This window comes from Equus quagga, chromosome 7 (assembly GCF_021613505.1).
Source record: "Equus quagga isolate Etosha38 chromosome 7, UCLA_HA_Equagga_1.0, whole genome shotgun sequence".
Lineage (NCBI taxonomy): Eukaryota > Metazoa > Chordata > Mammalia > Perissodactyla > Equidae > Equus > Equus quagga.
The window spans coordinates 23,107,827-23,120,179 of NC_060273.1; the positions used below are offsets into that span (position 1 = coordinate 23,107,827).

The 12,353-nt window shown below is 46.9% G+C and overlaps 1 protein-coding gene across 2 annotated transcripts in view; it reads left to right on the plus strand.

Moving 5' to 3' along the window:
- Positions 1-257: 257 nt before the first annotated feature.
- Positions 258-12,353, plus strand: part of ITGAM (integrin subunit alpha M) — a 38,192-nt gene continuing 26,096 nt past the window's right edge. Inside the window, exons 1-9 of one of the 2 annotated variants that reach the window (XM_046668432.1) lie at positions 258-345; positions 1,466-1,571; positions 3,736-3,839; positions 4,178-4,248; positions 4,403-4,520; positions 8,643-8,773; positions 9,212-9,357; positions 10,390-10,543; positions 11,545-11,695. In XM_046668432.1, the coding sequence (XP_046524388.1) occupies positions 318-345; positions 1,466-1,571; positions 3,736-3,839; positions 4,178-4,248; positions 4,403-4,520; positions 8,643-8,773; positions 9,212-9,357; positions 10,390-10,543; positions 11,545-11,695 (1,009 nt within the window). In that variant the 5' untranslated portion in view covers positions 258-317. Of the gene's footprint in view, positions 346-531; positions 637-1,465; positions 1,572-3,735; positions 3,840-4,177; positions 4,249-4,402; positions 4,521-8,642; positions 8,774-9,211; positions 9,358-10,389; positions 10,544-11,544; positions 11,696-12,353 lie in introns of those variants that run through there. The other variant, XM_046668431.1, reaches the window with a different exon arrangement.

The following is a 12,353-nucleotide window of genomic DNA, read 5'->3' on the forward strand; positions in this document are numbered from 1 at the left end:
AGGCCCTAGGTCTATTCAGCTTGCTTTTGATGGCGCTTTGGCCGACCCTAGCAGCAGGTGGGCAAACAAACACACCTTTGGGATAGTGACCTTGATGGTTTGGGCAGGAAACTGGACAGGGAGGGAGCGCAAGTGTGTGTAGCCCCGAGCGGAAGGTCAAGCAGGTCTGTGTGTTCACGGTGCCCCCACCCTCTTCCTCTGAGTCACTTGCAGACTTCTGCCTCCTACTTCTCTTTTTCTGACCCTTCTGGCTTTGGTGGCTTCCTTGAAGTTGCTCAGCAGTGTGTGCAGCCCCACAGTTTCAGCTCCCTCCAGCCATGACTCACAGAGTCCTTCTGTTAACAGGTGCGCCAGGGGTCTGGGGGGGCCCTCAGGGTGAGGAGGAGGGAAACCTGTGAGTCTGTGATGGGAGAGAAGGGGCACAGACTATCTAGGAGTTAGGCTGGGGCTTGGGAAAGGAGAAGAGATTTAAGAGGAAGCAGAGTAGAGCCAAACCAACATGGGATGACCAGAGAAGCTTGGACGAATGATTAGATTCATAAACTATTCAAGGGGGTTTGGCTGCCCCCTTCGCTTCACAGATGAGGAAACTGAGGCCCAGAGAGATGGAATGCCATGGCCAAGGGTGCACAGCAGGTATTGGATTCTTTTCTCAGAGCGTTTCTTCTTCACCGCCTCCACTTTGCCTCCAGTTCTATTTTCAAGGACCCAGGTGTAAATGTTTGTTGAATGACTGACTGATCAAAATAATTAAGTTTGTTTCCTTTTATACCTGTGTTTTGTGGAGAATGAGTCAAAGAAGGGAAAGAAATGCTTGGGAGTTGCATAGCAAGGAAATTGCCTAACTCAGAGTCTTTAAGAACTTGATCTTTGGACAAATCAGCAGGGTAAGAACACAGGGTGGAGCTCAGAGAGGGGCTGAATGCACCCCACGATGGTGGTCCTTAGTCCAGGGGTCAGCAGACTGGCCTTGGGCCAAAGGCAAGGATTCCACCATCTGTTTGGCCTATGTGAGCCATGGGTCGCAGGGGAAACTTGATAACTGATTCCTGATAGGGACGCTAACCTTGAATCTCAATGATGAGAAATGTTATCTCCTTCAAAGAATTCCATTTGTCTCAGTAAATCTGTATTGCAAAAAAATTATGCTCGATTATTATATTTTGAATTTTCCTAATGAAAAATTTGTGGAAATGCATTTTTCTCTCTTGTTATACAAGTGCCTACACGTAATATACTCTATTTGCCTCTTGGCCCACAAAGCCTAAAATATTTACTACCTGGCCCTGTGTAGAAAAAGTGTGCTGCCCTCTGTCCCAGACCATCAGAGCTGGACCTGGGGACGGACATCTCCATTCTGGGTCAGGCTGAATCCTGGCAGGAAGTGCACAGAGCGGGAGGGCAAGCTGCTTTCTTAATCATCTCCTTATCTCCGCCTCACCCTCACCCCCTTGTTCTTCCTCAGCCTTGACCTTATGTCATGGGTTCAACCTGGACACCGAAAACGCGATGATCTTCCAGGAGAACGCAAGGGGCTTCGGGCACAGCGTGGTCCAGCTCGAGGGATCGCGGTAAGCGCTGCAGGTGGAGCTCCTCTGAGACTTATATGCCTGCAAAAAAATCGCAATTCCCTTGGTTTGTTTTTTTCTTGATTTATTTTTTGAATAGGTAATACAGTTACAGAGTTCTAAATTCAAAAGATGCAAAAGAGGGTGACAGTAAACAATCTCCTCCCCACCCCTCCCGGAGGTCCCTGCCGGCAGGATCTCTAGGAGCTGGTTTCTTGCGTGTTCTTCCAGTGGACATTCCCTGCTGTGTCTCTCTCCACGGTGCCCTGACTGCCATCCCGCACACAATCTGTAGCGCCCATTATACTCCAACAACGGCCCGCTGCCTATTTTTGCAGTACATTTTATTGACCCCCTCCCAGCCCTGCCGCCCAACTCTTTGTTCATCGTTTACCGTTTATGGCAGTTTTGGAGCCAAAATGGCAGAATCAAGAGGCTGCCGCAGAGACGATACAGCCTGCAAAGACTTTACAGGAGTAATATTTATGGAAATAATACTACCTTTCCAGAAAATGTTTCCTGGCCTCTGCTCTATACTGTCCTTTGCATTTTTTTTTTCTTAATAGAGCTTGGTGGTTTTACCAGATAAGTGCATAAAGAACTTATTCTTTTTCATGCTTGCATCATATTCTATTATTTGGAGGTATTATAATTTACATTTATATTACATTTAAATCTCTTCTTGATGGACATTAGATTGTTTCCAAGCTTTTGCTAAACAAACAATGCTGTCATTTTGCATATGTGCAAGGACATTTGGAAGTAAATGCCCAGAACTAGGACTGCTGGATCAAAGGGTAGAAATGCATATGTAATTTTAATAGATTTTTCCAGATTACACTCTATAGAAGTCGTAAGAATTTATACTCACACCAGAAATTTATGGACGCACTTATTTCCCCACCCATTTGCCAACCCAATGTGTTATCAAACTTACTGATCTTTGCAAATTGAATAGGTGAGAAATGGTATCTCAATTTAGTTTTAAATTGTACTTTTTAAAAGTGAGAGATGGGGGAATGGCCCGTGGCCGACTGGTTAAGTTCACACGCTCTGCTTCGGTGGCCCAGGGTTTTGCTAGTTCGGATCGTGGGCGCAGACATGGCACCGCTCATCAGGCCATGCTGAGGCGGCGTCCCACTTAGCACAACCAGAGGCACTCACAACTAGAATATACAACTGTGTACTGGGGGCCTCTGGGGAGAAGAAAAATAAAAAACGAAGATTGGCAACAGCTGTTAGCTCAGGTGTCAATCTTTAAAAAAAAAGAGAGATGGGGTCTAGGCCAGTGGCATAGTGGTTAAGTTTGTGCACTCTGCTTTGGTGGCCCAGGGTTCACAGGTTCGGATCCCGGATCCCAGGCACAGACCTACACACCACTCATCAAGCCATGCTGTGGCAGCGTCCCACGTGCAAAATAGAGGAAGATTGGCACAGAAGTTAGCTCAGGGCCAAACTTCCTCACCAAAAAAAAAAAAAAAAAAAAAAAAAAGAAGAGAGAGAGATGTATTTCCTTCTCTGTGAAGACTTTTTAAAAAATTTGTTGTCCGTTTTTCTATTGGGTTATTGTTTTGTTTTTCTTGTTGGTTTGTAGGAGCTCTGACCAGGTGAAGGAAAGGGGCTGTGGTACAAGGTGCTCATCTCTCTCCCTGAAGTTGACAATTTGTCTTCTGACTCTGCTTATGATAGTTTATCATACCCAGAAATTTATTTAAAATGACTGTGTCAGGGCTGGCGGGGTGGTGTAGTGGTTGAGTTCGTGCACTCCACTTCAGTGGCGCAAGGTTCACCAGTTTGGATCCTGGGTGCAGACCTGGTATTGCTCATCAAGCCATGCTGAGGTAGCGACAGATGTTAGCTCAGGGCCAATCTTCCTCACCGAAAAAAAAAAAGAATTAAAATGATTGTGTGGTTAAATTTATTCACTTTTTAATGACCTCTGGGTTTTGTGTCATTCTTAGAGAGGCTCTTCCCACTCCAAGATTTAAAATTTTCCCATTTTTTTCTTTGTTGAGTCTTCTTCCTATTTCTGGGAATTTGGGAATCCATGAGAGTTGGCTCGCTCACTTTTCTCTGGGTGGCAGAACTTCCATGGTCTCCTTCTCTCCTGACATGTTAGAGTTTTCTCCTGTCCCAGTGGTGATCTCTTCCCACCTCTCCCCCCCAGGGTGGTGGTTGGAGCCCCCCAGGAGATAAAGGCTGCCAACCAAACAGGCAGCCTCTACCAGTGTGACTACAGCACAGCCTCATGTGAGCCCATCCCCCTGCAGGGTGAGTCACTGCCCCTCCCTGGGACCTAGGGCTTGGTTTCCACCAGTGGGTAGATCTGGACTCCACAGGCATTCCCTCTGTTCTGGGTGTCTGTCCAAGGGGTCTGTGGTGGGGGGCGCAGGGGACCAGCTCCCTAGCCTGTGTGCTGTGTGCAGACTTGACCTCAGACACCCTCAGGCACCACCTCCCCGTGTTCCTTTCCCATGACCTAGGTGCCCCCATGACCTGTCAGACCTCCTTGTCTCCCAGGTCCCACGTCTCCCGTGTGTCCCCTGTCCAGCTCTTACATGGCCCCTTTCGTCCCCTGAGTGTGATCATGTATATGTCTGTCCTCTCAGTCCCCCTGGAGTCTGTGAACATGTCCTTGGGTCTGTCTTTGGCGTTCGCCACCAACCCTTTTCGGCTGCTGGTGAGTTGCCCTGGGTCTCGGGAGGGAAGGAGTCCTGAGGGAAGGAGTTGGGGATCCAAGGCTGCCGTTCCTGGGGTCTTGTGGAGGGTGGAGATGCCGAGGTAAAAGGACAGGAAGCCAGGACAGGCCCTCCTACCCGCATCCTGCCCTCCAGGCCTGCGGCCCCACCGTGCACCAAACCTGCAAAGAGCACATCTATGTGAATGGCTTCTGCTTCCTGTTTGGATCCAACTTACGGCAGCAGCCCCAGAGGTTCCCAGAAGCCCTCAGAGGTAGGTCTTCTTTGGCAGAGAGTATAGATGGGCTGCATGAGACTGGAGGGTGGGAGCAGGACTGGGCTGGGGACTGCTCACGGTCTGGGGGGTGACTTAGAAGTCTAGGTGCAGACGGGCGAGGGAACTGGGTTCCAATACAGAGAGAGGCTGGAGGAGAGAGGTGCTAGGGTTTTGCACTTTAAGAAAAGTCCTGATACAGCTACTCATCTTTGTGAGATGATGTCTCAATCATTGTTCTCAGAGTAAGTACCTGAGTTTCCCGACCATAGCCTTCGAGGCTCTAGATGGTGTGGCCACTGTCCACCTTTCCAACTTCTTACCCATCCCTCTACCTCAGTCACCATGCCCCAGACACTCTGTCTCCCTTTTTTCTCCAAGAACCACTGCAAGCTGTCTTTGCCTCAGGGCCTTTGCACTTACTATTCCTTTAGCCTGGCATGCTCTTCCCCCAGATCTCAGCTGACAACTCATCATTGTCATCTCAGCTCAAAATGTCACCCCTTCAAAGAGACCTTCCCTGAGTGGCCCTTGTCTGTCCTTGCTTCTGGAATGTAGGCTCCATGATAGCAGGGATATTGTATAGCTTGCTCACTGCTCTGTGACCTTGTGTGTATTGACAAATTACCCTTGAACTTAGTAGCTTAAAACTACAAGCATTAATTATCTTACAGTTTCTGTGAATCAGGAATCTGGTCATGGCTTAGCTGGGTGCCTCTGCCTCAGGGTCTTTCATGAAATTGTAGTTAAGTTGTCAAATTGGAGCTGTGTTCTCATCTGAAGGCTGGACTGGGGAAAGATGCACTTCCAAGCTCACTTACAAGGTCCTCGGACTGAGGGCCTCGGTCCTCACTGGCTGTTGGCTGGAGGCTTCCCTCAATTGCTTGACACGTGGGCCTCCCCACAGAGCAGCTGAAACACGATAGCTGGCTTCCCTCTGAGTGAGTGACAAAAAATGAGAGAGTGAGAGAGAGTATGCACCTGAGACAGAAGTCACAGGCTTTTCATAATCTAATCTAAGAAGTAACAGGTCATTACTTCTGCCATATTATATTCCTTTGAACTGAGTCAAAGTCTACCTCACACTCAAGAGGAGAGGACTATGCAAGGGTGTTATTACCAGAGGTGAAAATCTTGGTGGCTGCCTACCACACCCCTGTTCCCCAAACATGTGTTAATTGAAGGAGAGTGAGTGAGTGAATGAATCATTTTGCAAGCTGCTTTCTGCCACTGATTTCTTCAGCTGCTTGGCATCTTTCCTTGTCTCCAAGCTGGTTCTGGAACCAAGGGCAGACCTGTCTTCCTTTTATAGTTTATTTTTTCTTCAATCTCTGCTCCTTTGTACTTTACTCTTAACAGATAACCTTCCCTCTTTCTTCACAGAGAAAACCAAGCTTCCAGGCATGAACTCCCTACACTTTCCCCTTCTTCTTGTCTGTATTTCCACGATGGCACCACCCTTGGCAGTGTCTCACGGGTTTTCGAGGAAGACGCATTTCCTCACCTTTCCCTGAGTAATTCTTCCATTTGGGTTTTTGAGGCTCTCACATCACCAACTCTTGGGCCCACATCTTCAATCACTCATTCTCTCCAGGAGCTTAAATTTCTCCCCATCCTTTGAATGTAAACGTGCTCATGCTGCCCTTCCCCCCCTTGTCCTCCTCCCCCTTCTTTCCCTTCCCTTCTCTTCCCCTCCTCTTCCTTTCGCCTCCCCTCTCCTCCCCTTCCTTTCCCCTTGCTTCTACCCCTGCAGAGGGCCTCTGCTAAGCTTCATCCCCCAGGCATCTTCCTCTGCCTTCTCTGTCCACCTAGGGGCACATGGTTACAGCTTCTATTTCTTGCCCATGTATTCTTCCTTCTTTTGTTTTTGTTTTTGTCTTTTTGGCGAGGAAGATTGGCCCTGAGCTAACATCTGTTGCCAATCTTCCTCTTTTTGCTTGAGGAAGCTTGTCCCTGAGCTAATGTCTGTGCCAATCTTCCTCTATTTTATATGTGGGACACCAACACAGCGTGACTTGATGAGGGGTAAGTAGGTCTGCGCCCAGGATCCGAACCTACAAACCCTGGGCCGCCAAAGCAGACTGCATGAACTTAACCACCATGCCGTCTGGCTGGTACCTGTTCTTCCTTCCTGATCACATCCAATTCTGTGCTTCAGCTCCCACCCCCACATTTCTCTTTAATCCTCACTCTCAGGAGTTCAAGATTCTTCATTAAACACATTTTCATTTCTTTCAAAATAGATAAAACATACACTTGGTTCAAAATTCAAAAGGCACTGTAAGAATTTCTCCCTTTTGGGTCCCCCAGCCTCCTGTTTCCTTCCTGGAAGGCAGCCACTGTTACTGGTTTCTTTTGTCTTCTCCTGGAAACAACTCCATGTATTACAAACATATATATATATATCTATATTCTTCACTTTGTGCCACAAATGGTAGCATGCTATACACATTTGATTCTTCTCACTTAACATATATTTCAGATTTTCAAGAATTTTTCTGGCTAATCTTCTTTGTATATTTTCCCTGTAAGTGTTAGAATCTGCTTATGTGTGTTTTTTTTTTTTAAAAAACTAGTAATATTTTTGGGTAATTTTATTTTATTTTTTCAGTGATCATACAGTAAATTTGACCTTTTCTTTTAGTGCACAGTTCTATTAATTTTAAGATATGTATAGATTTGTTTCAAGAACAACATGAACAGGATACAGAAGAGTTCGATTACCCTCCTAAAATATCTTTCATGCTATCCCTTTATAGTTAGTTGCCTCCTCCCCCTTCCCCCTCCCCCTGGCACCCACTGATTTGTTCTCCATCACTATATACAATGTATAGTTGTATATAAAAGCCTATATTTGTCTTTTCAAGAATGCTACATCAATGGCATTGTCACCTTTTCAGATTGGCTTCTTTCACTAGTGTAATGCATTTGTGATTCACTCATGTTGCTGTGTGTATCAGTCATTCTTTTCTTTTTCATTGCTGAGTAGTATTCCACTGCATGGATTTACTACATCCCATTGGCCAATTCATGCATTCACTCATTGAAGGATGTTTGGGTTCATTCCAGTGTTTGACAATCATGAATAGAGCTGCTTGAAACTCTTCACTTCTATGGGAATATTTCTAAAATACAAAACAGATCATCTCACTTCCTTCTGAGAACCTTCAGTGGCTCTCCACTGCCTAAGTCAAACTTCCTTTTGGAGAGGCCTTTCCCAACTGTTTGCTGCTTAATGTCATAGCCTCATCTCCATCCCCTTTTCATAGATTTACCCTAGTAGTGCCATTTCCATTCCTTGATTCTGCCAGAATCCTTTTGGGCCCCTCCCCTTTGTATTAGTCAGAGTCTCAACTGGAACAGACAGCACATCCCTGTTAGGATAATAATTTGAGGAGGGCTTTTTAGAAAGGGACTAATTATAAAGCTGTGGTGGGGTCTAAGGGAACCACGAGGGATGGTCCAGGAACCCATGGCGAGCAGCAGCAGAGCTGTTACCACCTCTAGGCTGATGGGACGAGGAGAGGGAGAAGTCACCAGAATCCAGGAGAGAGCCTCATGTGAAGTGGGCCTCCTTGAAAGGAGAAGTGATCTTCTGTTGAGGGACACAGCTGGCCCAAATCAACCTTGCAGGGAGGGAGCTGGGGGGAGAACACTTGGACCTCTCTTCCTCCCTTCCAGTCTCCTGTTAAGGATCTTAACTGAGCAAATCCAAGTCGAAGCCAGAGCCCTGTTGATGTGGTCTATGTGGGCTGACTTCCCAGGTCACAAAGCAGAGTGGAGGAGGGTAGAAAGTGGATCTGGAGCCTGGGCAAAAGGGAGGAGGACATCCAGCATACCTTTATATGTGCTCTTCCTTTTTTTTCTGAATTTTTTTTCTCCCTTTGCATTTCTGGAAAATTATCTCCCATTCTTCATGAACCAGGTTTGATATCACCACTTTCCCTGACTCCTTTGGGCAGAATTAACCAATTTTTCCCATACCACTTTGTTCATGTTTTTATTTAGAGTTGAATCTTGTTTACCTTTTATTCTCATTGCTTAGCAGAGAGCTGACATGCAAAAAATAAACCCTGAGTCTTTAGTTCTTAATCAATTCATGCTCTTTTTCTTTTTCCCCAGAGTGCCCTCAGCAGGAGAGTGACATCGCCTTCTTGATTGATGGCTCTGGTAGCATCTACGAGAATGACTTTCAGAAGATGAAGGAGTTTGTCACAATTGTGATGAATCAATTCAAAAAGTCTAAAACCTTGGTGAGGGCCAGTGGGTGGTTAGGGAATAGCCCACATAAGGCTGGCAAGTATACGGCAACCCTGCTGCCACTTTCCCCTCCTACTTCAACCGCAGACATTGCCAAATTACCAATCCATCTTGGCTTTCTTTCCTGATTCTCTTTCCTGCCCTGTCTGGGTGCAGTGTCAGCATTCTTCCGACCCTCTGTGAACAGGCAGCTCTGACTAGGTGATAGGAGTTGGCCTGGGAGATGAAACTCACCTGTCTTCTCTGGCTGAGTTCTAGTACTGAGAAGTGGGAGCTGATAGCAGATCTCTGTTCTGGCGAGGCAGAAGGGTTGGGGGCAGTGCAGAATTTGGAGACTGGAGTGCTTCAAGTTTTATGTAGGGCTTGCTGGGAGATGGTGGAGTGGGAGGAGAGGCACCTTCCCCAGTGTAACGCCAGGTGCCTCTGTCCAGTTCTCTTTGATGCAGTACTCCGACAGCTTCCAGACTCATTTCACCTTCAAAGAATTCGCTAACAACCCTAACCCAGGATCGCTGGTGAGATCAATAAATCAGCTGGGTGGGAGGACACACACTGCCACCGGAATCCGCAAAGTAGTGTAAGCTCTTGCCTTTTTGCTTAGGATGGAAGGAGGAGGTGACATTTCTAGCTGGGCTTTAAAGGGTGAAAGGAGTTGTTTAGACAGGGATGGGGTAAAAGATATTTCCCGTGGAGGGGAATAGCATAAGTAAAGGTGTGGAGGAGGGACTGTGCATAGTATGTTCATGAAAAGGCAAGTTGTGAGTAAAGATGGGAATAAACAGGGGAGGAGAGGAGAAGGCTGGAGGGAGGCTAGAAAGATCAGTTGAGGCCAGGTCACTAAAGGCAGCTGAAAAGCCAGTGGGGATCCACTGAAGGTTTTAAACAGTGGGGAGATGTCACCACATCTTGTTTTGGAAAGTTCACTCTGCACCTGGTGTGTGTGTGTAAGAGGTGAGGGTGGGGGTTGGGACAAAAGTACAGAAAGATGAGCTGGAGAGCAGTTGCAATGTTCCAGGAGGGGTTTGATGAGGGCCCAATTAAACTTACTTGTTTATTGTTATTAATTTTTCCTGAGGAAGATTGGCCCTGAGTTAACATCTGTTGCCAATCTTCCTCTTTTTTTTTCTCCCCAAAGCCCAGGTACATATTGTATATCCTAGCTGTAGGTCCTTCTAGTTCTTCTATGTGGGATGTCTCCACAGCATGGCTTGATGAGCAGTGTGTAGGTCCATGCCCAGGATCTGAACCAGCGAACGCTGCACTCCACTGAAGCAGAGCATGTGAACTTAACCACTATGTAATTGGGCTGGCCCCCTTAGCTTATTTTAAAAAATCTTTTTTAATTTTAAAGGGGTAATACTCAGTTAAAAAACAAATCAAGCTATGAAGAAACATGTAAAGGCAGTGAAGGCTTCCTTTCCCTCCCTCTCCTGCCGCCTTTCCAGGTCTTGGGCCAGCCACATGTCAGTGTTCTTCCCAGGGGAGTCCAAGCCCCTCCTAGACAGAGCCCAGCTGCATCTGTGTCTGGGACTGATGACATTCCCTCCCTGGCACTAAGAGTATCTCTGTCTGCTTGCGTTTGACTTTGTCCTTCCTCTTCCCTGGACAGAAGGGAACTGTTTCACAGCAGGAATGGAGCCCGGAAGAATGCTCTTAAGATCCTAGTTGTCATCACAGATGGAGAAAAGTTTGGTGATCGCTTGGAATACGAGGATGTCATCCCTGAGGCAGACCAAGAAGGAATCATTCGCTATGTCATTGGGGTAGGAAATTTGGCTCTTCGGCCTGCTGCTTCTGTGGAGGATTTCTGATTGGACACACCCTCCCTTCAATTTGCAAACATCAGTAAAATCAAAGTAAGGCAAGGGTCACTGCTAGCCCATATGTGCCTGTATCAGTTAACTAATGTCACAGTAATGCTGTGTAACACACTATCCCCAAATTCAGTGGTTTAAAACAATAAGTGAGTCTGTTGGTCAGCTGGGCAAATTTGTGGTCTCAGCTGGGCTCACTCGTGCATCTGTAATCAGCTTCAGGTTGGTTGGCAGCTCTGCTGCTCCTCACTGAGCTCTCTCCACTTCTGAGGGTTGCCAGCTACGTCTGTCTGTTGGACTGGAATGGCTGGAACAGCTGGGGTAACTTGGCTCTTTTGCTCCTTGTGTCTCATCCTCCAGTGGGCTAGCCTGGGCATGTCCTCTTGGTGAAGGCAGAGGAATAAAAGAGCAAGGGGAATGTTGCAAGCACTTTTTCAAGCCTCTGTTAGCATCACATTTGATAACATCCATGGGCTAAAGCAAGACACAGGGCTGAGCCCAAAGACAATGAGTGGGGCAGATTACTCTGCCAGGAGTAGGAGGTTACAGCAAAGTTTTGGGAAGAGGGCTTGGATATAGGAAGGGATAAAGGGTTGAGATCATCAGTGTAATCGAACTACCATAGTACCTTGTGTGACACAGAATAGGTCCATGGCTTGGCAAGTAGGGAACACTTTCATATAAAGAAAAAGCCTCCTTTCTCTGGGAGAGGCCAGCTCCACACCAGGAGGCAAGGCACAGCAAATGGACCAGTTGCTGCCTTGACAGAATGCCTTGTGCAGTGTGCAGCCTGCTCTACTGTGGTTGGCAGCCCTGCCCTAGGGGCCTTCTGGTGCATTCCCTCATTTGACAAACACTGTTTCAGATGCCTTTCCTGAAGAATTTTCTTTGCTGGATGAGACGGCTGCCTCTAGACAGCGTCTGATTCAGCCTCTGCTCCTTGGTAACAGGTGGGCATTGCCTTCAGCATTGAGAAATCTCGTGAAGAGCTTAACACCATTGCATCCAAGCCGCCTCGTGACCATGTGTTCCGGGTGAATAACTTTGAAGCTCTGAAGACCATTCAGAATCAGCTTCAGGAAAAGATCTTTGCGATCGAGGGTGAGCCAGGGTTCTGTGTTCCTGGAGCAGCTCCAGAGACGGCCCATCACCCCAAAACATTATTCCCCTCTAGAAACTAGAAGCTCCTAACCCTTGGTATTCTCACCCTCAGTATCAACTCTCTCTCCACTTCCTCCAATTTCGGGCTGCTCTGGCCTCACTTGGTCAATTCTGGGTTTTTTTTTTCTGCTTTTTCTCCCCAAGTCCCCCCAGTACATAGTTGTGTATTTTTAGTTGTGGGTCCTTCTGGTTGTGGCATGTGGCATGCCACCTCAGCATGGCCTGATGAGCGGTGCCACGTCTGCCCCCAGGATCCAAATCAGTGAAACCCTGGGCTGCCAAAGCAGAGGCCCCTAAAAATCTTTTTTTTTTTTTGGTCAATTCCTTTGAGACTGGAGGATCTAGACATTTATCTCTAATTTTGCAAGTCTTGGCTATAGGCTGAAAAATTGGAGGGTAAGGGAGCCAAATCCCACACAGTATTTTTTCAAAAATTTGGCTGTGTAGTCAACATTTGCCTGGTTCACTGCTGTCTCCCAAGTGCTTAGAATAGTGCCTGGTGCAGAGAGGGTGTCAATGAGTGTTTGCTGAAGAAAAGAATTTAAAAATTGAGGGACAGTTCATTTACAATCTGAATTTATGGCTTCTTTTGAAAAGC